General features: G+C 40.8%; 1 protein-coding gene and 1 long non-coding RNA gene across 2 annotated transcripts in view; one reads left to right on the top strand and one right to left on the bottom strand.

Annotated features, from left to right (window-relative positions):
- Positions 1–21,060, bottom strand: part of mapkapk3 (MAPK activated protein kinase 3) — a 39,500-nt gene extending 18,440 nt beyond the window's left edge. The window contains exons 1-2 of the mRNA XM_061728106.1: positions 20,377–21,060; positions 3,012–3,151 (exon numbers count right to left, since the gene is read on the bottom strand). Of these exons, the coding sequence (XP_061584090.1) occupies positions 3,012–3,151; positions 20,377–20,673 (437 nt within the window). The 5' untranslated portion in view covers positions 20,674–21,060. The remainder of the gene's footprint in view (positions 1–3,011; positions 3,152–20,376) is intronic.
- Positions 20,728–23,497, top strand: LOC133449042 (uncharacterized). Its single transcript, XR_009782996.1, has 2 exons — positions 20,728–21,193; positions 22,013–23,497. It is a non-coding gene; the product is annotated as an uncharacterized LOC133449042 (long non-coding RNA).
- The last annotated feature ends 1,545 nt before the right edge of the window (positions 23,498–25,042 follow it).

Genomic DNA, 25,042 nt, shown 5'->3' on the forward strand with positions numbered 1-25,042 from the left:
TCCCGCTTCCTGATTCAAACGTCTGACGTCCCCGCCCCCCGACCAATCACTGGCGCGGATGGTGATGACGTCGGAAATAGTCCCTGCTCAGTCCCGTATAGAACCTCGCTGAAATGGTTACAGAAATAAGTATCGGCTTTGAGCGCCTCTACCCGTCTCAGCCCTAGTGCAAAAGCGCAAAACGGGTAGAACCGAGCTGAAGTGATACTAGTGCAAAAGGGGCAAAAGTGTACTTTTAGTGGCTCAAAGACAGCTGGGTGAGAAATGTGTGACTGCTAAAACCTAAAGTGTAGCGCAGGCTGCGCTTCCATCCTCCTGTGAGCCTTAGTCACACAGGAAACAGGGTGACTGTCTGTCTACACACACATGCACACACAAGGTCACGGCGTACACGACAACACAGACAGCTGCTCTGTAAATACCTGTGATAATGAGAATGAGTCATTGACTAAAAACTCCCAACTCCAGTCATTTCTCTTGTTTTCCCAGAATGAAGTCTCATCTATCTACGCACCACCATCATGTTTTCACTGCGTTTCCAGCAGGTCCAGTGACTGACCTGCAGACTGCTGGACTACTCCAGAAACCACACTTATGTGACATACAAAACAGTACACAAATATCATGATACAGGAGCTTCTTCTTCTTTTACCTCCAGCTGTTCAAGCGTTGCCACAGCAAATCCTCCACATACTGTACATCTACCCATATATATCCTCAGCATGCTCTTCTCTCACACCAACTAACTTCATTTCAATCCTACTCTCTCACCCATGTGCCTTGTAGCACTCTATAATGTAATCATTTCCTGAAAATGTAATAAAATTTGCACTTAACTCATTTGAAAAATGTAATAACACCTTAATCCGATCTACTTAGGACCTGTATCGGACATTTAGTAATCGGGTAGCAACACCTAGATAACTCGTTCAGAGTCGGAATGTTAACTCCATATATACGGAGACATCGGTTATTGCAGTCTGAGCAGCTGGAGAATTTCCTCTGGGGCTTCACCCGGAAGTGAAAGGAGACGGCACGTGTTAAATAGTTGTTTAAACACCTTTAAAAAGATGGTGAAAGAGATGGCAGAAGCTTCATCAGGACACCGGAGCAGATCAAAATAAAGTGGAAAAATATACGGAAGGCGTAACATTGGTGCCAAACAAAACAACCGTCAACCGGAAGTGGCTCTTTGTTGAAATGGTTACCATGGTTACCATGGTTACAGCGCCACATAGCGCCACGGAGTCAGCCATGCTTTGGACATTTATCCCATTCTCTGAACAGCATGACAGCTCTGACTAGCAAACTAGAAGGGGCTCACGGCTGATCCAGGATGCGGTCCCACCTCCACCTGGAACTCCTCTGTCACACCTACCGCTCACCTCCCCACTGCCCTGCAGCCCCGTACATGTCCTGCACCACTCCAACATACTTCTGTGTTAGTCCAGACCAGCAACCTCTCTCTCTCTCAGCTGTCATGCTTTCTCAATGATAACACAGGACCATTTGACTGAATTTGAGAAGTAGTAGGATTTTCTGGAGAAACCTTTTCTCAAAGTATGAATGAATGAATGAATGAATGAATGAATGAATGAATGAATGAATGAATGAATGAATGAATGAATGAATGAATGAATGAATGAATGAATGAATGAATGAATGAATCTTTATTTCGGGTTATACACACTTTTTTACAAAACAAGATGAAAAGGTAAAATAAACATTTCTTTTGCCAAAAAGGTGTAGCTGAAGCCGTAGCTTATAGTGCCTACGCTTTTTATCTTAAGATCATTAAATATGAGACATTAACATTACTCCGTGGAAACAAACAATACATAAAGAAGACAAAAATAAATAAGACAAAATATAAAATTCACGTTTCACATTCTAGAATGTTTTAGATAGTATACTTTATAATTATAGTGTTTTATATTTATTTACAGTATTTTCTTTAAACATTTCCTTAAACTTGAAGATAGAACTGCACATTTTTAGGTCGTTGTCACAACTATTCCATATTTCTCTAGCCTTAATTGATGTCCATCTCTTTTTAATATTAGTTCTTACTGTCGTCGTCTCAAACATGAGTTTCCTCCTCAGGTCAGAGCGGTTTCTTTTATTTGGAACAAATCCTGAATGTAGTTTGGAAGTAGTTTCTGCTGGGCTTTAAAGGCAAATAGAACAGTTTTCTGCTCTGCTATATCATGGAATTTTAGAGTATTATATTTAATAAAGAGATTATTTGTTGGTTTATAAGTAGAAATATCAAACACCATTAGCGGTCATGATGTAGGGTTTTAGCTGGGTTTCCCTCTGTTTTCTTGTTTTAATGACTTTTGGTCAGTTTTTGTTGATTATCAGACGCCTGACTGACGTATGTTCTGACCCACTTGCATGCAACTGCTTCATTAAATCTACTGACATCTGGCTCATCTCTCAAGTTTTAGTCTTGCTAACTTGGATGCATTCAGTTTCAGTCCAGATAGCCACCTAGTGGTTTAAATATATTAACCAGAGGTGTTTATACTTTTTTCCACAAGACCTTGTTCCAGCCTTTGACAGTTGAAACTGAAACTGAGAAAAGTTAGTGCTGCAAAAACACACTTTTAAGTTTGACACGAGCGACGTGTTTCAAATCTGACACAGACGTGTTACTTCTACTGTTTATGGCATATTTAAAACACACACACGCACGCACGCACGCACGCACGCACGCACGCACGCACGCACGCACGCACGCATGCACGCACAAACTGTTATTTAGCAGTGTGAGTACAGTGTGTGAATATTTATAAATACAGGTTAAATGATCAGTGAATGGGGGTAGGACTAAATAAGTTTACACTTCTTCCTATTCCTTTTTTGGCACATGTAAATCAAGATAGCAAGTTTTAAAGAATGAAATTCTTTGTTTTGTTGTTTTCTTTAACTTCTCATGAAGTGTTGTTTCTTTTTTTTTACATGTACAAAAATAAAATAAATCAAATCAAATCAAATGGTCGTCCTACCATTCCATGATGATGAGCAGGCACTTCTTCCCATGATGCATGTTCTCGAAAAGGTTGAGAATACGAACGATGTACGGTCCTCCGGACACTCGCCAGTGAAGCTCCACCTCCCGTCTGGCTTTGGGACTGTCGTAGAGGATCTGGGAGGAATGATGGATGCACAATTAACAAGTGATTAACATGCTTGGATCAATACTATCATTCAGTCAAATTTGCTGCAATTACTGATTCCGGTTCCATTATCGATATCGCCAGAGGTGGTAGAGGAGCCAAAAATTGTACTCAAGTAAAAGTACTGTTACTTCAGAATAATATGACTCAAGTAGAAGTAAAAAGTAGTCATCCAAATAATTACTTGAGTAAAAGTAAAAAAGTACTTGGTGAAAAAACTACTCAAGTACTGAGTAACTGTTGAGTAACATCTGATTTATTTTTTTAACACAACCATTCAAACAGACAAAAGTACAAAATAATCATCTTCAGGAAAATTAAATCAATAGAATTAATTAAAATTAATAAAAAATAAAAAATAGCTTAAAGCGACACTACGTAACTTTTCCACCTTAATATCATATTTCCAGAGTCATTGTGATGGAACATCAACTTACAGCAGGTTTAATGAACCTCTGTCATGGTCTGAGGGGTCTGTATCGCCTTCACTGGCACTATGTAACTTTGAGGAGCATGGTAGGAACCCTGCCACACTAAAAAACTACAAATCGTTACGACTTTGACTGCTTTACGGCATACGTCACTTCCCCGTCCTTCCCGATTCGCAGTCGAGACGAAAACGGGCGGGGCGTGGAGCGCAGCTCCGCAGAAGCTGGTAACCCGTTGCTGCGTTGCTGCTGCAGCAGCTCCACATAACAGACGTGGGGAAAAGATCCTAATGGTTTAACTTTTCACCGGTTTCCTGCTCGGAGGCAGAACCACGCAGGCCAAGTATCTGATAACAAAGTAAAAGAGTAAAAGAGTCGTCGGCTCGCTAATAATTAATTGTAACGACCAAACATCTTCCACACAGTAAAGCCTGAATATGGTTCTGCGTTAAATCGACGCAGGCCTACGGTGTAGGGTACGTGGCGACGCGCAACGTACGGTGCGTGTCGCCGCGTACCCTACGCCGTAGGCTCTCAGCCTTAAACCACAAACACTCACAGACCGGGGTCGGATCAAAACACAGGTTTTATTCCCCACCTCGCCAGCTAAACGCAGTTGCTGGCCAGCTCTCTGCGGTGCAATTAACCCCAATCTTCAGATAAAACTAGTTTGTTGAGGAAAAAATATTAACTCTTTTTTTTAGCTGCAGAGGAAAAAAATAATCTCACGTGGAAAACAAAAATATTGCTCACGCCTCAGAGCCTCTTCAACATAATATAGCAGTCAAAAAAGAAGAAAAGATAAGTAAGAGTGATACAAAACATGTACTGTATGTTGTACTATTATACTCATTTATTGAAACACATGGCGAGTCAAACATTTACCAAAGCAGCTGCCAAACACTCCTAAACAAGGTAGCCGGAGATGGTGATTCTGCAGAACTGCGGCAGTAAATCCTTTCTAAAGAGTGCAGCTCCGACGAGGAGCTCCATTCTTCAGTAGGGATTTCATATGGATCCAGACCGTTAATAATCATTATTTTCTCCATATACCGCTCCCTGGCTTCCTTGATTAAGGTATCCCGGTAAATTCCAGTTCCTTTCCAGCAGTTTAACATCTTTTTTTTTGCGTTCCGTCTGTTCACTTGGTGAAACAGAAAAGCGTCCCGTCTTTTCTCAAAACAAATGCAAGCGACGGGACAGGAGTTTTCCGGCAGTACGCACTGGTGCTCATGGGAAACGTAGTGTTCTTTCTGGTAAAACACTACTGCTTTTGTCCAAAAGATGCTGCCAAACTCAGAAAAGCTGAAAGTTACGTTGTGCTGCTTTAACTTAAAATAACCTTAAAGTAAATTCAAGTACTTTAATAAATAATAAAATAAATAAAATAACAGAATGAAAAAATAAATTAAGCACAAGTAGTACAACATTTCAACCCTTTGTACTTTTCTTTTTTAACCAGCAGAACTAGACCAAACATGAACTCATAGAAACTCTTTGTGTGTTTGAGTCTGTGTAAATGTGACAAAACATGCAAAAACAAACATTTTTCCCAAAGAATCACTCAGTGATGTCATGAGATTGATGCGTACGTGGATAAAAGGGATAAAAGAAAAGTAACAGCTCAACGTAGCCTAATGTAGCGGAGTAAGAGGAACAGTTTCTTCTTCACAAATCTACTCAAGTAAAAGTAAAAAGTATAGTGATTCAAAACTACTCCTAAAAGTAAAACTTACTCAAGTAAATGTAATGGAGTAAACTCGTTACTACCCACCTCTGGATATCGCTTATCGACTCGGTTCCTTATCAATTCTTTTATCGATTCTCATCCAGTGATTATACAATACAAATCTAGTACAAATGACTTTGGTTATATTAACACTTCAATTTTAAGTGTGCCATGCACCAATATTTTGCACTCAGCTTCATCTAAATCAAAGCTGGCTGAAACTGAAAAACAGGAACCTTTTCAAATGAACATTGTGACAAAAATACAAGACATGACACTTTTGTTGTAATTAACATGTGTTCCTTCTTCCCAGCAGGAGTTCCTGATCTATTGTTGCTGTTCTCTTCTCTTTCCTGTCCTCTCAACCTCTAACCAGTCCAGGGAGATCAGTCTGGTTCTGTCAGAGGTTTCTTCCTGTTAAAGGGGAGTTTTTCCTCTCCACAGTCGCCTGCTGTTGGCTCAGGACAGGAAACTGCATTGAAGAAAGGTTTTGATGCAATTTCCTTAAGAAGGTAATAATTATTATTGATATTTTAGTAGCTTTGCATTAATTAGACTAATTTGGAATGCGATGAACTGTATTGTTAAAGTGCCTTGAGACTAAATCTTTACTGTGATTTGGTACGTTATAAGTAAAGCTGAATTGAATTGAATACACAGGGTGCCGATAAAACAATTTTCTTTGCCACAGACTTATAGAATATACCCAACACAAGAAGTACAGGGTGTACCTGCTCATACTTAAATCTTTGTATTATACTGTTTACGGTATATCCACTGTATGGAGCCGGCAAGCTTAGTTGCCTTTTTTGATTCAACAATACAGGACTGTCTCAGAAAATTAGAATATTGTGATAAAGTCCTTTATTTTCTGTAATGCAAAAATGTCATACATTCTGGATTCATTACAAATCAACTGAAATATTGCAAGCCTTTTATTATTTTAATATTGCTGATCATGGTTTACAGCTTAAGAAAACTCAAATATCCTATCTCAAAAAAATATTAAAAAAAAAAAATTATATTTATATAATATTCTGGGAATCTTAATCTTAAACTGTAAGCCATAATCAGCAATATTAAAATAATAAAAGGCTTGCAATATTTCAGTTGATTTGTAATGAATCCAGAATGTATGACATTTTAGTTTTTTTAATTGCATTACATAAAATAAAGAACTTCATCACAATATTCTAATTTTCTGAGACAAATATTTCTCAAGATTTCTCGGACTTCTCGAACTCCTTCATTTAAATACAGGAAAAGGGGAAATAGCTTTAGCTAATTTGAGCATTGCATCATTTTATTTGCCCCATTGGAACACGTAGCACAACTCTATACTGTTGTAGAGACAAAGATGGGTGTACAGATCTTATTTACACTCTTCAAATTGTTTTGGATTTTTTACTTTTAGACCCTGTCCAAGTGCATCATTAAAAGAAAAACTGCTTGCAGTGAGCCGAGTGTCCATCTATGTCAGTCGTTTCTTTGAAAACACCTTTCAGTTTTTTCTCTTTTGACCGTTTTGTCCGACTCTTCTGTCTAACTCAGGGGTCGGCAACCCAAAATGTTGAAAGAGCCGTATTGGACCATTGCATTACAGAAAATAAAGAACTTCAGCCAACTATCACAATATTCTAATTTTCTGAGACAGTCCTGTATGTGAATTATTCTATTTTTGTATTTTTTTGTATTTCTTGTGTTCTATTGAATTTATAGTAATTTCCAAGTGATTTGATTGAAGTTTGGGTAAATACCATCCTCACAAAGAGTTTTTGATTACCGTACTATAAACTTATTTCAGTCACACATTTCATCACTTCCTGTTAGCACACCTCCTGTGGAGAAAGCTGGTCCAAGTGTTCATCCATCATCACTATCCATCCCTGAAGTCATCCATCAAAGAAGACCTAAACCCCTTCCTTAGCTCGCAAGCAGGCTAAAGTGGTATGCTCGTTTTTGTTATTGCAAGTATTGCCTAGTAACTGTATTTATGTTTTAACATTTGTATTGTCATTTATCTTTTAGTATATACATTATATAATGTATATCTAAAGACAGACTTTAGTGACAGAATATAAATAATTACATTTAGCTGACACAACAACAACAAATATAAGTTGTATTACATTATGATTACTAATTGATGAAAAGTAAGCCTTCGACAGTGCAACATTAGGTGAAAATAAAAATACACTTACAAAAGAAAAACAACTTGTGCTTGCGACAGCAGCTCTGCTGGAAGCTGGAGTCCAAATGCAGTGGGTAAGGCCCTCTTAAACAGCAGCATGTGATTCACATTAGCAGATGTGTGTGTGTGTGTGCGTGCGTGCGTGCGTGCGTGCGTGCGTGCGTGCGTGCGTGCGTGCGTGCGTGCGTGCGTGCGTGCGTGCGTGCGTGCGTGTGTGTGTGATTGCTGCACATATAGACCCAGCAGGTGGCAGGCCTTGGCATGCCATGCCGTCAGGATGTATTTCTGGATGAGCCCGTTATGGAGCGATGTCCTGCCGCTCATGAGGCCGGTCCGTCACAGACCAAGGCCCAGAACAGAACACACACCCCCAGGTCAGACTCCCTCACACGGGACACACACCCCCAGGACAGACCACCTCACACGGGACACACCCCCAGGTCAGACTCCCTCACACGGGACACACACGGCAGAAATATCTGCAGGAGTACAGGTGCCTGTAAAGTTCAGGTGACACTGGATCACATGAGCACAAACAGGTCAAAACGACGCCGTGCCTACGGCGTGTGGTACGCGTTGACGCAGACCACACGCCGTCATTGACGCCGTCACTGACGCCGTCACTGACACCGTCACTGACGCCGTCACTGACATGCACCTCCCAAAAACTGTAACTACGCGTCTAGACGACGCAGACCAAACACAGACGAGAGGGCTGTGATTGGTTCGCTTGGTAGCAACGCATTTCCGGTTTCCAGTTTGAAGCAGTCGTGAACTTTCAGCGCTCTTTTCTTTGTGTATGTGTGATTATTTTTGGTTTTGTTTTTTTGCACAATAGTTGTCCTTATCACCTATGGTCATGAACTTTGGGTAGTGATCGAAAGGACAAGATCGCGGATACAAGCGGCCGAGATGAGTTTCCTCCGCAGGGTGGCTGGACGCTCCCTTAGAGATGAGTTTCTTCCGCAGGGTGGCTGGACGCTCCCTTAGAGATGAGTTTCCTCTGCAGGGTGGCTGGACGCTCCCTTAGAGATGAGTTTCCTCCGCAGGGTGGCTGGACGCTCCCTTAGAGATGAGTTTCCTCCGCAGGGTGGCTGGACGCCCCCTTAGAGATAGGGTGAGGAGTTCGGTCACCCGGGAGGAGCTCGGAGTCGAGCCGCTGCTCCTTCACGTTGAGAGGAGTCAGCTGAGGTGGCTTGGACATCTGTACCGGATCCTCCTGGATCCTCCCTAGGGAGGTGTTCCAGGCATGTCTCCCCTCCCTAGGGAGGTGTTCCAGGCATGTCCCTCCTCCCTAGGGAGGTGTTCCAGGCATGTCCCTCCTCCCTAGGGAGGTGTTCCAGGCTTGTCCCTCCTCCTTAGGGAGGTGTTCCAGGCATGCCCCTCCTCCCTAGGGAGGTGTTCCAGACATGTCCCTCCTCCCTAGGGAGGTGTTCCAGGCATGTCCCTCCTCCCTAGGGAGGCGTTCCAGGCATGTCCCTCCTCCCTAGGGAGGTGTTCCAGGCATGTCCCTCCTCCCTAGGGAGGTGTTCCAGGCATGTCCCTCCTCCCTAGGGAGGTGTTCCAGGCATGTCCCTCCTCCCTATGGAGGTGTTCCAGGCATGTCCCTCCTCCCTAGGGAGGTGTTCCAGGCATGTCCCTCCTCCTTAGGGAGGTGTTCCAGGCATGTCCCTCTGGGAGGAGACCCCGGGGAAGACCCAGGACACGCTGGAGAGACTATGTCTCTAGACTGGCCTGGGAACGCCTCAGACTCCCCTCGGAGGAGCTGGAGGAAGAGATGGAGGAAGAGCTGGAGGAAGAGATGGAGGAAGAGCTGGAGGAAGAGCTGGAGGAAGAGCTGGAAGAAGAGCTGGAGGAAGAGCTGGAGGAAGAGATGGAGGAAGAGATGGAGGAAGAGCTGGAGGAAGAGATGGAGGAAGAGCTGGAAGAAGAGCTGGAGGAAGAGATGGAGGAAGAGCTGGAGGAAGAGATGGAGGAAGAGCTGGAGGAAGAGCTGGAGGAAGAGCTGGAGGAAGAGATGGAGGAAGAGCTGGAGGAAGAGATGGAGGAAGAGCTGGAGGAAGAGATGGAGGAAGAGCTGGAGGAAGAGCTGGAGGAAGAGCTGGAGGAAGAGATGGAGGAAGAGCTGGAGGAAGAGATGGAGGAAGAGCTGGAGGAAGAGATGGAGGAAGAGCTGGAGGAAGTGTCTGGGGTGAAGGAAGTCTGGGCATCCCTGCTGAGACTGCTGCCCCCGCGACCCGGGAACGGATAAGCGGAAGAAGATGAGTGAGGGATGGATGGATGGATGGATGGATTGATGGATGGATGGATGGATGGATGGATGGATGGATGGATGGATGGATGGATGGATGGATGGATGGATGGATAGTTGTCCTTATCTCTTTGATTCACTGTGACCGTAAAAAGTCGGATAGACCATTCAGGAAATGATCGCGACCTAGCGGTCACAGGGGGAACTGCACCGTGGTGAAATGGAGTGACAGAGAAGTCCGAAGGGTTCACGACGGCTTCACGTGAGGCTACAATCCTCCTGCAGCGGTCGCAGGTTTGAATCCCAGCCTGCGCACCTTTCTTCACCCATCCCCATTCTCTCTCTACCCCCTTCCTGTCTGCAACTTGAATAAAGGGCCACTAGAGCCCAAAAAATCTATTTATATAACAGGTTTAAATCAAGGAGCTGACCCCCATTCTGCACAACTGCACAGATAAAACCCAAGAAAATCAATAATAAATATTAAATGAAGAACAATAAACCTGATGCAGTAAAAGACCAAAACAACTACGTAAATACATTCATTCATTCATTAATAAAAAGAAAAACAGTCCTGACAGTTTGCTCAGCTGGGACTCAAAGCCATTGAAATGAAAAATGATTTCAGGAGAGCTTTAAATGATCAAGCATGCGTGCAGTTCTATTATTAAAAAGTGTTTCAAGTGTTGTGCTGCCACCGACACTCCTCCGTCTCCTGCTGCTTCAGTCTCCGTCTGGGAGGATCAGGGAGCAGCCGGTTGGTTAGTGGAGCTCAGAGCTCAGAGTAGGAGGCTTTACCAGCTCACACTAGAAGGGTGGAGCCAAGCCTGTGACACGTTTAAAAACCGCTCAGAAAAGCTTCAACTGGACCCTGAAACGGACAGGGAGCCAGTGTCAGGAGGCCAGAATAGGAGTGATATGATCAAATGGTTTTTTTCCCGTCAGCAGGCGAGCTGCTGCATTTTTTACCACCTGCAAATGCCGTAGCGATGACTGATCAAGACCAGTATACAGAATTACAATAATCTAGACCAGATGCAATAAAAGCATGGCGTGAGGCCTTTACCTCCCGGGGAGGGTTAGTGGAAAAAAACTGATCTTGGCAACTGAACTAATCTGTTAATCAAATTTAAATACAGCACACCAAGGTTCCTTCCAGATGAATGACAGTAAGACTTTAACACTGTCATAACCATCTAGCAGCTTAGACTTTCAAACAAAAACAGTTCAGCACATAACCATCTACAGGACTGTCTCAGAAAATTAGAATATTGTGATAAAGTCCTTTATTTTCTGTAATGCAAAAATGTCATACATTCTGGATTCATTACAAATCAACTGAAATATTGCAAGCCTTTTATTATTTTAATATTGCTGATCATGGCTTGCAGCTTAAGAAAACTCAAATATCCTATCTCAAAAAATTAGAATATTCTGGGAATCTTAATCTTAAACTGTAAGCCATAATCAGCAATATTAAAATAATAAAAGGCTTGCAATATTTCAGTTGATTTGTAATGAATCCAGAATGTATGACATTTTTGTTTTTTTAATTGCATTACAGAAAATAAAGAACTTTATCACAATATTCTAATTTTCTGAGACAGTCCTGTAATTTTATAGGCAGATAGATGTGAAGATCTTCTGCAAAACAATGAAAAGAGGTGTGTTTTTTTTAGAAATAGATCCCAAAGGAAGTGTCTATAAAGAGAAAGGAACAAGGCCTAATATGGAGCCATGAGGAACCTCAGATGTGACAGCTGAGGAGTATTGTCGTAAATGAACAGAAAAGTTCCTATCTGACAGATAGGAACTTCTAAGCCAGAGCAGTCAAGTTAAGATGTGACCGCAAATGATTAAGAACCTTATATAAGAGTTTAGATAGAGTAAAAGGAAGCCGAGTAAAACTAGCAGGTGAGAAGAGAACGGTGGCTGGTTAGTCTAACTCTAACGCCAATGTTTCAGTCGGCTTAAACTGAAGAGGAAGCGAGAAGTTCAGTACAGGGTGTTGAAAGAAGAAGTTCGGGGTTTCCGGTGACTTAAGCTTGTCTGATCTACAGCTTCGCCCACTGAATTCTAGTGAGCAAAAGCAGTGGGCAGGTTTGTTTCTGCGTGTGCCTTTTATGGCTTTATGACCTCCGTCTGAGCAGACAGTTTGTGATCTTGTTTCCTTAATTTCCTGGAGCGAAGTCATACCGGTAAAAACAAAATGACACACAGAAAACACGAAGGAAGAAGGCTGGAGAATGAGACAGCTTATCTTCTGCTGGACTCCAGGTGTCAGTTAAACATATAAACTAATCAACTGTGTCCTGACACTTAAACTGATCCGTGCACCTAACCTGACAAGCCCCACTGAGTTTAATGGCAAATGAACTCTCACCAGAATCTCATTTCACAAATAACCAAACACAGATACGCTTCATTTGCTCAAAGAAGTTTAGTCTCTATTAAATATTAGTGGATATGACCAGGACGGTGTGTACATCTTCATAAAAATGGGATTTATCTTTACAACCTTCTCCAATAAAGCGCTGCTCATAAAGTCCCCAGTAAAGTTGTTCTATCAAGCGGCGCTGATCAAACACTGAGGCTCGGATCGACCCCTGGCTCACAACCATAAACCCTCTTAAAACTCACTTAACCCCTGATGGGAAAGGGCTACACGCTTCCAAGTCAAGTCCAAAGATATAGTTCAACTACTTTTCTTAAGGAAAGGGTTAAGTGCAATATGTTTACGTGTTAGATTAAGGGCCAATCCCAATACACCCCCTACTTTCTACCACTAGCCCTCACTCACTACCACTAGCCCTAAAAATAGGTAGGGCCCTTGTAATGTTCCCTAGGGATTGGGACACCACTTGCTACGTCACTGCGTGGTTTACGTTCGGGTACGTAAGCGACTGCGTAGTTACGTTTGCACAAACGTCACACCATATCAGGAAGCCCAGAGATAAAAGCTGTTTTAATTTCAGCTGTAGCGCTGTTAATATGCCACTTTATTAAGTTTTAATATTTTTTCAGGCGTAAATTATCCATTAAAATCCCCAACCTGGGCTCAGTTTATCCAAATAACGCCTGTTAAGAAATTTGCTCCGATGTTTTCGGGGGATATCTAGAGCCGCCGGCTCGGGAGCTGATTTATGGTTCTGCGTTAAATCAACGCGGGGCCTACGGCGTAGGGTACGGCGTACAGCGTACGGCGTGCGTCGCCGCGTAACCTACGTCGTAGGCTCTGCGTTGGTGTAACGCGGAACCATAAATCAGCCTTTATTCTGGCGAGATCTTCGCAACAACGGGCAAGCGAGTGATTATGTACATTCACTGAGTGAATTATGAAAGTAAAATATATATTTCTCGCTACAAATGTAATCAAAACGCATTTTTATGCAGAAACTAACTCAAAATATTGATTTTATTCACAAAAAATGACAAATGTCCGCCATGTTTTTTTGTTTGATTGAGTCTGCAAATGATGACATAAAGCATTCTGGGAAATTTTTCTGGCCCTCGGTCGGTGAGTCAGCATCTGAAACCCCTCGCTCTGAAGGGCTAGATTCATACTCACTAGCCCTCGTTATGTCCACTAGCCCTCGTTATGTCCACTAGCCCTCGTTATGTCCACTAGCCCTCGTTATGTCCACTAGCCCTCGTTATGTCCACTAGCCCTAGGTGAAAAGAGGAATTGGGACACCACTACCCTCATGGGAACACGCAAAATTTAGGGGTAGGGGTGAAAAGTAGGACTAGGGGGGATTGGGACAGGGCCTTATTGAAGTGAACCCCAGTTACGGTCCTTTTGGACCCTAACTGCAGACTTGAAAAGAGAGGTGTGTTTCATGTGAATGTGAGAACAAACTGTCAAATCCACTTCCACTTATTTATTTGTGTGGGTACAAAGAACCTCTTTAAGGTCCAACGGTGTGTCACCGGGCCGAGAGCCCAGACCTGCGCTCCGACAGCACCCGCTGTAGATGGAGGCGCTGGAGACGCCGTCCACAAGGCAAGAGGAGACCTGTGTCCTGCGTCCAAATTGGACAAATCTGAGTTAAAAGATCACTGTAACTGAATTACATTAAAGGGATGGCTACCTGCCAGCTGTGTTCCAAAGCTGATTAAATCTATATCAATCCATTACGTTTATCCCCCGGAGCAACTTAATTAAAAACCCAGCGAGCCGGTCGTCTGGTTACATCCTGTCCACAACAGAAATTTGAATTTTGTTGTACTTCTGTTTTATTTACCTCTAGATTAGAAGGAACAACAACAAAGAAACATTTAAATTGGTGTGTGCACTCAAAACACCGTCACTTCAGCACAGTCCAGGTCCTATAGAGACAACTTCAGTTGTAATAGACGCTATATAAATAAAATTGAAATGAATTGAATCCTCGGTACATGTTTACTTACATTCAATTTTCAATTCAATTCAATTTGATCTATATAGCGTCTATTACAACAGAAGTTGTCTCTATAGGACCTGGACTGTGCTGAAGTGACGGTGTTTTGAGTGCACACACCAATTTAAATCTTTCCAGAGACCAGAACATGACCCACCGAGCAATTATTACATAAACAATGGCAGGTAAAAGAAACTCCCCTAGTGGGAGAAAAACCTCACCATACGAATGTGCAAACACAAATAAGCCCAAAACTACAGTTCGCTTTTTTGTTTTTGCCATTTTTTCCAGTCTCTCTTGTCAAACAGGTTGGTTGGAGGATGCATTTGCATAGATGTACGAGCACAGCAGTGAAATGGGGATGTAACACGACGTGGTGTGGACGGTGCTGCTCCTCTGCACCATCACCCCACAGCAACGCCAGCACAAACTACAGTACAGCTCCAGCTCACCAGGCCCAGGGCCCGCTCCAGCGGGACTGGCACCACGGGAAACAGGAGTTCTCTGAATTGTGCCATTCCCAGATAGTGTGCCTTCATGTGCAATTACTGACTACGTTTACATGAAGTCAAAATTCGGGTTATTGCTAATATTCCGGTTACTGAAACATTCAGAATATTCCGTTTACATGGTAATTAATCATTCAGGATATCTGGATCAAACCAGCGACGCATGGAGAACAATTTGACGGAATTCCCGTCATTTCTGCTTCTTCTTCCTGTATCCAAACTCAAAACAAATGCTGCTTTGCGCAACTTTTCGCTAACTTTCTTGTAAATCTGGCTATCCCGGTACTTTCTACTGTCTACAAATGCAGAAATGTTCATATCCTTCATTACATTTATGAAGTGATTAGTCTCCTCCTGGTCTTGGTTTCTCCGTGTTTATAAGAACTTCCTGGACTCAAAAGACCAGGATTCCTTGTGAACAGAGCATGAGCAGAAAACTAATTCCTGTTCCGTTTGATGGAGATATTCTGTTTGGCGTTTACATGACCCAATATTCAGGTTTTAAAGGAGCTTGAGGCCGGATTGAGGCAGGATTTATGAAAAAAATTCGTATACGTTTTAAGTTTTCTAGTAATAATGTCAGATGAAGCGTTCCAAACCAAAAAGAATGTTTCCTCTAGTGTATCTCTCCTTTGCCTTGAACAGGCTGTGTGCTGCAAAATGTGCTGCAATTCGGTCCCGAATTTCCCGCGCTGTCCTGTGGATGTGACGTCACATGACGCTGCATGCACGTTCTCCCCGTTCTCCCGTGCCGGCTTCACTGTTGGCTGCAGTACCCCCAACGGCCGTCGTGGCGAAGGGTGGCGCTAGAGAGTCTCATTTCTTAAAAGGAACCTCAAGCTCCTTTAAAGGAGTAACCCAGGGCTCATATTCGGGTTTTTAAAAACCCGAATATGAGCAAATTCAGGTTATTCAAAGGGGTTATTGGTGTTTACATGGCCGTGCAAATTCGGGTTATTGCCAATATTCAGGTTTTAAAAGGGTTATTGATGCATGGAAACACAGTCAGTGTTTTTACCGTGCAATACTTTTTCCCGGACTACCTGAGCAATATTCCACCACATATGTTATTATCTGTAGATAGGATCTCAGGTCTTGATTTCACTATTCAAAATGCACCTTAACCTTTTTTTTATATTTTTTATATTATTCATATTTCTTATAATCTTATATTTCTTATTGTTTGCACTGTCTTGCACTGGAGAGGTGATGCTGCTTTTAATCTCACTGTGTACCCGTGTATAATGACAATAAAGTATTCTATTCTTTGGTGCTCCCTAAAAACCTTTGAACAGGTTCCTCAGAAACCCATGTCTTTCAGAGCGTGAATAAGGTGGGTTGATTTTTCTGGCTCAGTCCTTAGACAGGATGTTACTCATTTTAGCAATATTACGAAGGTGAAAAAAGGGCGGTCCTAGAAACCTGTTTAATATGTGAATGTAAGGACAGATTCTTAACTGTAGGAGAGAGTTTGGGTCATCCAGGTCTTCAAGCCTTGAAAACATACTTGTGTCCAGATAACTGATTGATTTCCTGGGATTCATGGACAGGTATAATCAGAGGTGGTAGTAACGAGTTCCATTTACTCCGTTACATTTACTTGAGTAAGTTTTGGGAAATGTTGTACTTTTAGGAGTAGTTTTGAATCACTATACTTTTTACTTTTACTTGAGTAGATTTGTGAAGAAGAAACTGTTCCTCTTACTCCGCTACATTAGGCTACGTTGAGCTGTTACTTTTCTTTTATCCCTTTTATCCACATACGCGTCAATCTCATGACATCACTGGGTGATTCTTTGGGAAAAATGTTTGTTTTTGCATGTTTTGTCACATTTACACAGACTCAAACACACACAGAGTTTCTATGAGTTCATGTTTGTTCTAGTTCTGGTTAAAAAAGAAAAGTACAAAGGCTGGAAATTTTGTGCTACTTGTGCTTAATTTATTTTTTTATTCTGTTATTATTTTATTTATTTTATTATGTATTAAAGTACTTGAATTTACTTTAAGATTATTTTAAGTTAAGCTATTTTTTATTTTTTATTCATTTAATTTATTGTATTATTTTATTGATTTAATTTGCCTGAAGATGATTATTTTGTATTTTTGTATTTGTCCATTCTCAAATTAATTTCTGCTCATACTTTGATGTCATTAAGGAACATGATGATACTGCTGCCTGGTTTGACCCTCAGGTGCACATGGATTACCATAAGCCTGCATAATAATCAGTGGTGACAGGTGTCAGCCAAACGGAGTCTCCACCGCGCACAGTCTCCTCAGGTACCACAGACCTGCGCTGACGGACCGGCACGTGATCCTGTCACGGGCAGAACTTCCACGTCCTCCAGTCTGCAAAGTGCACACACGCATACATGCAAAAGCAGAAAGCATGAAGGAAGCCGGACCCAGGAGGTCACGGAGTAGTGGAACCGCAGCAGAACCTCTCAGCCAGTGGCGCCACCAGGGGGGGGAAGGGTGGCCATGGCCCCCCCTACAAATTTGCTGGCCACCCCACTGGCCTCAATATAAAAAAAAAAAAAAAAAAAAAAAAAAACACTTGCCGGTCACATACAGGACTGTCTCAGAAAATTAGAATATTGTGATAAAGTTCTTTATTTTCTGTAATGCAATTACAAAAACAAAAATGTCATACATTCTGGATTCATTACAAATCAACTGAAATATTGCAAGCCTTTTATTATTTTAATATTGCTGATTATGGCTTACAGTTTAAGATTAAGATTCCCAGAATATTAAAAGTTTTTGAGATAGGATATTTGAGTTTTCTAAAGCTGTAAGCCATGATCAGCAATATTAAAATAATAAAAGGCTTGCAATATTTCAGTTGATTTGTAATGAATCCAGAATGTATGACATTTTAGTTTTTGTAATTGCATTACAGAAAATCACAATATTCTAATTTTCTGAGACAGTCCTGTAGATTCTATCGTCAGTTATGCGTTTCATCTCAAATCATTTGGGCCAAATGCATATCAGACAGTCGGCGTTTCTTTAAAGCTAGGGTCTACGATCTTGAGTTTTAAAAAAAAAGACACCTACTCCCCACACAAACTCCCTCCCCCCTGTGCTCTGCCTCACATGAAGCTCCCGCCTCCTCACCCCCCCTCTGGTACGGGAGCCAGCAGGACCAAAAACAAGCGGCGCCGGATTGAAATCACTATAAAGGTCCATTGGAAAACAAATACAACGCGGAGCCGTGTGTGTTGGTGATTGTTCGTGTCTGCGTGAGAAAAACAAGAAAACACCAAGATACAACAATGGAATCACAGGTAAAATACCATGTGTCAAGGTTGACATTCCCCCCAGCCTTCAGTTTCTGTCCTGCTCCGCCTGTGTCCCATCTGCCCTGATTGTGTCTGCACCTGTGTCTCGTCATGTCTCGTTATCCCCTCAGTATAGGTCTTGTCATTCCTTTGTCCCCTGTCGGACCGTACTGTTTCCTCCCTCCGTGTTTCCCATGTGGTTGGTAGTTTTTGATTCTTGTTCTTGGAGGTTTTTGCCATCCTGCAAAGCAGCGCTTTTTGTTCTTGTTTTTGAAAATAAACCCTTTTTGTTGTGAACTCCTGCCTCCGGCCTCCTACTCTGCTCTCCTGCACTTGGGTCCTCAGCAAACCGAACCATGACACCATGTTACTCATTCAAATGTCCACAGATGCAAATTGTGGAGACTGCCGGAGCCAGTGGTCCTTGGTGTTGCCGTACTTTGGGAGGCGGGGAGTAGGTGAGGACTGTCCAATCACTGACATTCAAGCAGACTGACCAATAGGCCGAATGGCGTCTATTGGTTGACTTCTTTACAGGCTTACAGCAGATAGAAGAAATATTTTCTTTTGGTTCTTTTTGCTAATTATATTTCGTAGGTAACACTATTGGGCCATAACAACCTTATAAATGATTTTGATAAAAATGTATAATATGTAAAATCGTAGACCCTAGCTTTAAGTATTTCTTAGCCTTATTATAAAAATATATATATTAAAAAAAAATATATATATATATATATATATATATATATATATATATATATATATATATATATATATATTAATAAAATAAATATAATGATATATTAAAATATATATGATCTATATTATATATTAAAAATGTATGTGTGTGTGTATGTATGTGTGTGTGTGTGTGTATATATATGTATATATATGTATATATATATATATATATATATATATATATATATATATATATATATATATATATATATATATATATATATATATATATATATATATATATATATATATATATATGCCTTAGGTTTTTACCAACATGGTATTAACCATTAATATATATGCAGACAAGTTAGAAAGTTAAAAAAAAAAAAAGTATTTCTGAGCCTGTATACTACAACAGTATAATAAAGTCCGAGCCCACAGCCATCCCTCCACACCAGGATGTATTTCAATAAGAGAGAGGGTTTCTAAAGTAAAATAACTGATCTGGTACTACTTCCATTCCCTAAACTGACACGTTTTAAGCGTTTGAAACAAATAATCACATACCGGTTCCTGTTATTCCAAACTGGTAATCAATCAATGTGCAATAATAACAACCACATCATATGCTGTAACAATGCACCTTTCAATAATCATGTCTACCTCATACTGATGCACATTTCTTTTTTTTTTTAAATTGCACATATGTTAATAAGAGCCGTCATTTGTCTATTGCCTATTTACTGTACAGTGAGCGAAAATAACCGAGTCAAATTCCATGTCTTGTTTGACCTGACTTGGCCAAATAAACATGATTCTGATTCTGAGTTTTGACACCAAACAAAATCTAACCGCATCATCATAAAACAATGTAAGCTGGTGGTTTGTCCTGTCAGAGAGGACAGCAGGATAGTTATCAGCAGAGGTGGTAGTAACGAGTTACATTTACTCCGTTACATGTACTTGAGTAAGTTTTGGGAAATTTGGTACTTTTAGGAGTAGTTTTGAATCACTATACTTTTTACTTTTACTAGTAGATTTGTGAAGAAGAAACTGTTCCTCTTACTCCGCTACATTAGGCTACGTTGAGCTGTTACTTTTCTTTTATCCCTTTTATCCGCGTACGCGTCAATCTCATGACATCACTGGGTGATTCTTTGGGAAAAATGTTTGTTTTTGCATGTTTTGTCACATTTACACAGACTCAAACACACACAGAGTTTCTATGAGTTCATGTTTGTTCTAGTTCTGCCTGGTTAAAAAAGAAAAGTACAAAGGCTTGACATTTTGTGCTACTTGTGCTTAATTTATTTTTTTATTCTGTTATTATTTTATTTATTTTATTATTTATTAAAGTACTTGAATTCACTTTAAGATTATTTTAATTTAAGCTATTTTTTATTAATTTTAATTTATTTTATTGATTTAATTTGCCTGAAGATGATTATTTTGTACTTTTGTCTGTTAGAATGGTTGTGTTAAAAAAAATAAATCAGACGTTACTCAACAGTTATTCAGTACTTGAGTAGTTTTTTCACCAAGTACTTTTTTACTTTTACTCAAGTAATTATTTGGATGACTACTTTCTACTTGAGTCATATTATTCTGAAGTAACAGTACTTTTACTTGAGTACGGGTTTTGGCTCCTTTACCAGCTCTGGTTATTAGTGAGTAATGACAGAGTTCCAGCAGGTGAGTGGAGTCTACTGTACCTTCAGAGCGCATTTCTCTCCCGTCTTCTTATTAAAACACTCCAACACTTTGCCGTTAATCCCCAGGCCCAGGACCTGGCTGGAGATCTTGTACTCGTCCGTCACTGCGTTGCGTTTAATCTCCAGTTTGGGTAGATCGGGCATGGGGAAGTGCTGGGGCTCCGGGTCCAGGTCCGGCCCCGGGTCCCCGGGGCTCCTGTGGTCCCTGGGGCTCCTGGGGTCCCTGGGGCCCAGGGGGTCCGGCGGTGCTCCGTCAGCTGCTGGAGGCGGCTCTTTCCCGTTCTCATTCTGCAGCATGTTCACACAGACCTGTCGGGGCTCAAGGAGACAGACGCGCCGAGTAAAGCCGCCGCGGGGACGCGCACAGGCGCGCTCCCGCTGCCCTGCAGGCAAGCCGGAAGAAGAGCGGTGCAGGACCAGGACCAGGACCGGGACCGGGACCAGAACCAGAACCGGGACCGGGACCAGGACCGGAACTAGACCAGACCTGGACCATGCACCTGCTTACCCTGATCTGGAGATACTCCGCACATTTAATCCACTCTCTCCTCTCATAGGTTTTAAATTTTTAGCACATCTGTTACATTTTTTTCTTAAAAAAAAAAGGAAAAGTCTCGATCGACGTTACAGGTCAGCAGTGACTCCCAAGACAAATGTAAGGAACTCTTTCAGCACATTAGAAACCAGAGTCTGTATGAAGATGATCATCTGTCCTACTTGTATCACGTGGTCAGTAACTGTCAACGTTTACCGAAGCTCCGCCCCCCTGCTGTCAATCAAATCTCTGGACTGACCAACCGTAATAATATAACATAAGGTAGGCCTACGGGAAGAAAAACAAAAATTATATAAAAAAATATATATATGTATTTATATATATATATATATATATATATATATATATATATATATATATATATATATATATATATATATATATATATATATATATATATATATATAGTAAAATATATAATAAAAAAGAAAAAAAATATATATAAGTGTGTGTGTGTGTGTGTATGTATATATATATATATATATATATATATATATATATATATATATATAGCCACATATGGACTCACTTGAATTTTACAAAAAATACTAGTTATTTGGGATTTTGGTTGTTTTTGTTCTAAATGTATTTAAATCAATCTTCTGCCCTATCTGGCATGATTTCTGGAATATCTTGTAGTGTATAAGATTGCAACACATTTGTATTTATATTTCCATCATAATATACAAACAAAGTTTGACTGATGTCCATTTTATGAAATATCATGTGGCGCGACCATTAAAAAAACAATATCTGTATAATACTGAAAACTTAAAAGAAGATGTTAAGATGTTAAGGAAATTAATTTATTTTAATATGAATCATGGTTGCAACACATGAGCTTTTTTAAGGCTAGTGCCAATTCATCTTGACAAAAAACTCTGAAATCACTTAACTTAAAATTTTTATATGAATTTTGGTGTACACAACATTCTACTGCAAAAGGTATTCTTTTTTTATTATTTTAAAATTGACCTGTTGAAAATCCTTATTCGTCATTGACCCACATATATATATATATATATATATATATATATATATATATAAATTAACATTAATAGTTATTATTGCTTCACTTAGGAAACCAACAGATTGGAACCAATCTTTCTTGCCCCCTGTCCTGACCCAGCCCCGGGCGACTAAACTCCCCTCCGTGTGACAGAGCCAGACTCAGGAAGGACCGGTTGGAGGTGGAGAGGACAGGAAAGAGGAGAGAACAAACACAACAGATCAGGGACCCCTGCTGGAAAGAAGGAACACGGGTTCATAACAAGTGTCAGTAATAGAGTTGGAGCAGAAGAGAGGCGAGTGAGGAGAGGTGCATCATGGGAGGTGTGTCTGCTTCCAGAGGAGAGGAACCTGATACCTGAAGGTTCTACCTGCTCAGTAGCGGAACATATCAACGCCGGGCCGGCTCTGATGTAAGCCCAGTGGATATTTAAAGCTTACAGAAGGCTGCATTTAACTGCTGCTATGTCATTCCTGCAGTATTTCTGCAGGTGTTTTGGTCACTGCTATTATTTGTAATATATTATATTATTTGTAATCAGCACAAATTATCTGTCCCCATATGATAAAATCCACCATCCCCCCTGATTTATTTTACAACTCCAGTACTGTAGGTACCATAAGTAAACGTGCTGTCTGAAGTGCTCTGCTTAGAAAATATAGAACTATGAGCTCTTTGAGATATGATGGACGTTGGTCATTAAGAGCTTTAGATGTGAGGAGACGAAGTATGAATGATCTGGCAGCTAATGGAGAGAAGCTGAAACTGGGGATCTCTCCAGCCGGTTCTCCTCAGAACCCTGGCTGTACCATTCTAGGTGAGGAGGAGGTTATAGAGAGAGTTTTTAGGACAACCTGATAATAAAGAATTACGATAGTCCAATCTTGAAAAAACAAATGCATGGATCAGTTTTTCTGGCTCAGTCCTTAGACAGATGTTACTCATTTTAGTAATATTACGAAGAGGAAAAAAGGGCGGTCTTAGAAACCTGTTTAATATTTTGACGACTTTGACGACGCGCCGTCTCATCCACTGGAACAGTTTTATCTAGAAAGCAGTCCTTGGTCTACTCCCACATTATTTATGCAACTACATTTCCAGAACCCACAGCAATTACTGCTTACATTCCAATGATTTATATCTGCTAAACGTGCCAAAGGTGCATTCTGAACCAGGTAAACACTGTTTTAAGTTCTTTGCAACTGCTGCCTGAACTCCCTACAGAAGACACTCAATCTGAAGGATCATCTCTGTTGGACATTTGAAAAGCCATATGAAGGATCTTGCAGCAGTTACTTTTCACACTTGTTGTTGTTTTAATGTAAATTCTGAATCTTGTGTTTTAACCTAGAACACATTTTTATTTATCTTGTTGAGTGTTGAGTATTTTATTGAATTATTTTATTGAATGAGTTGGTGGTGTCTGTTTTTAATTGCTGCACTTTAAATGTTTTTCTGGCTGCTGTCTTGGCCAGGCTTCCCTTGAAAAAGAGGTCATTGTATCTCAACGGGACCGACCTGGTTAAATAAAGGTTAAATAAAAAAATACCAAAATATCCAGTGGAAGCAAATATAAGGTGAAAATAATCTAGCACTAAGTCTGGTACCTGAACAAGACAAGTCATTTATGTGAACAAATTGGAATCCATCAGATAAACATGACTTAAACCAGTCTAATGCAGGTCCTTTAACCCCAATATCATGTCCAAGTCTCTGTAGTAATAATGTTTATAGTTTTACCTTATATGGTACAAAAAAAGGACTAAAGCAATTTTATTAAAAAAAAAATAAAATTTAGCAATGCTAACCAAACCCCAATTAATTTCTGTTTGGGGATTAATAAAGTATGTTTGAATTCAAAGCTGGACACCTAGTGGTCGGTAGAGGAACTGCAGGTTTGGATCCAGACCTTTTTTCCTTGTTCCCCTCTACTTGTGTCTAAGACCAGCCAGGGCCCCCGACCCGTACATACTAGCACCAAAATAGTCTTTAATTGAAAAAATGAACATTAATTATGTTTTTTTGATACATTTCTCTTTGGTTTACTCTCTATACATATGACTTTGTTTTTCTCCAATGTCACCAATGTATAAAATACGCACAAAAGGACATAAAAGGAGATACAAATATTTCTCAAAAATGTCTCTTAAAGGAGCTTGAGGCAAGAATAAGAAATGAGACTCATTAGCGCCACGACGGCCGTTGGGGGTACTGCAGCCAACAGTGAAGCCGGCACGGGAGAACGGGGATGTGACGTCATGTGACGTCACATCCGCAGGACAGCGCGGGAAATTCCGGCCCGGAATTGCAGCACATTTTGCAGCACACAGCCTGTTCAAGGCAAAGGAGAGATACACTAGAGGGCTCATTCTTTTTGGTTTGGAACGCTTCATCTGACATTATTACTAGAAAACTTAAAATGTATACGAATTTTTTACATAAATCCTGCCTCAATCCTGCCTCATGCTCCTTTAATATGAGACCAACATTTTTTAACATTTTTCCTTTAACAACCTGTTGGAGTAGATTAAATATTGAGTAATGATATAACAATAAGGAATGAAATAATTTCCTGTGTTTGTCACCAGTGTATACCCCAGGTTGGGAGACACTCCTCTAGTGGTCGGTAGAGGAACTGCAGGTCTGGATCCTCTAGTGGTCGGTAGAGGAACTGCAGGTCTGGATCCTCTAGTGGTCGGTAGAGGAACTGCAGGTCTGGATCCCCTAGTGGTCCATAGAGAAATTACATCAATCCAAACGTACAGGTTGGAATCAACTTGGCCGTTTGAAATGTTGACGGTGGATGTGAATAATTAGGAAAAAGAACCCACAGATGAAGTGACAGAAGGAGAAGCCAAGGTGGAGATACATGTACATGGAGGTAAGACACAGAACAGAAGTCCAACAATAAAACTTCACAAAAAAGAAGAATACAGGAAGAATCAAACCAACCAAAACCAATCAAAACCCTACATCATGTCATAATGGCAAGCATCCATTTATTTAAAAAAGTGTACGTGTGTTCAGTAGTCTAGCGCACGGATATGATCCTGTGTCTGTGACTCTGTGGCAGACTTACAAAAGCCCAGAGGAGTTCAGTA

The sequence above is a fragment of the Cololabis saira genome, chromosome 8 (assembly GCF_033807715.1).
Source record: "Cololabis saira isolate AMF1-May2022 chromosome 8, fColSai1.1, whole genome shotgun sequence".
NCBI lineage: Eukaryota > Metazoa > Chordata > Actinopteri > Beloniformes > Belonidae > Cololabis > Cololabis saira.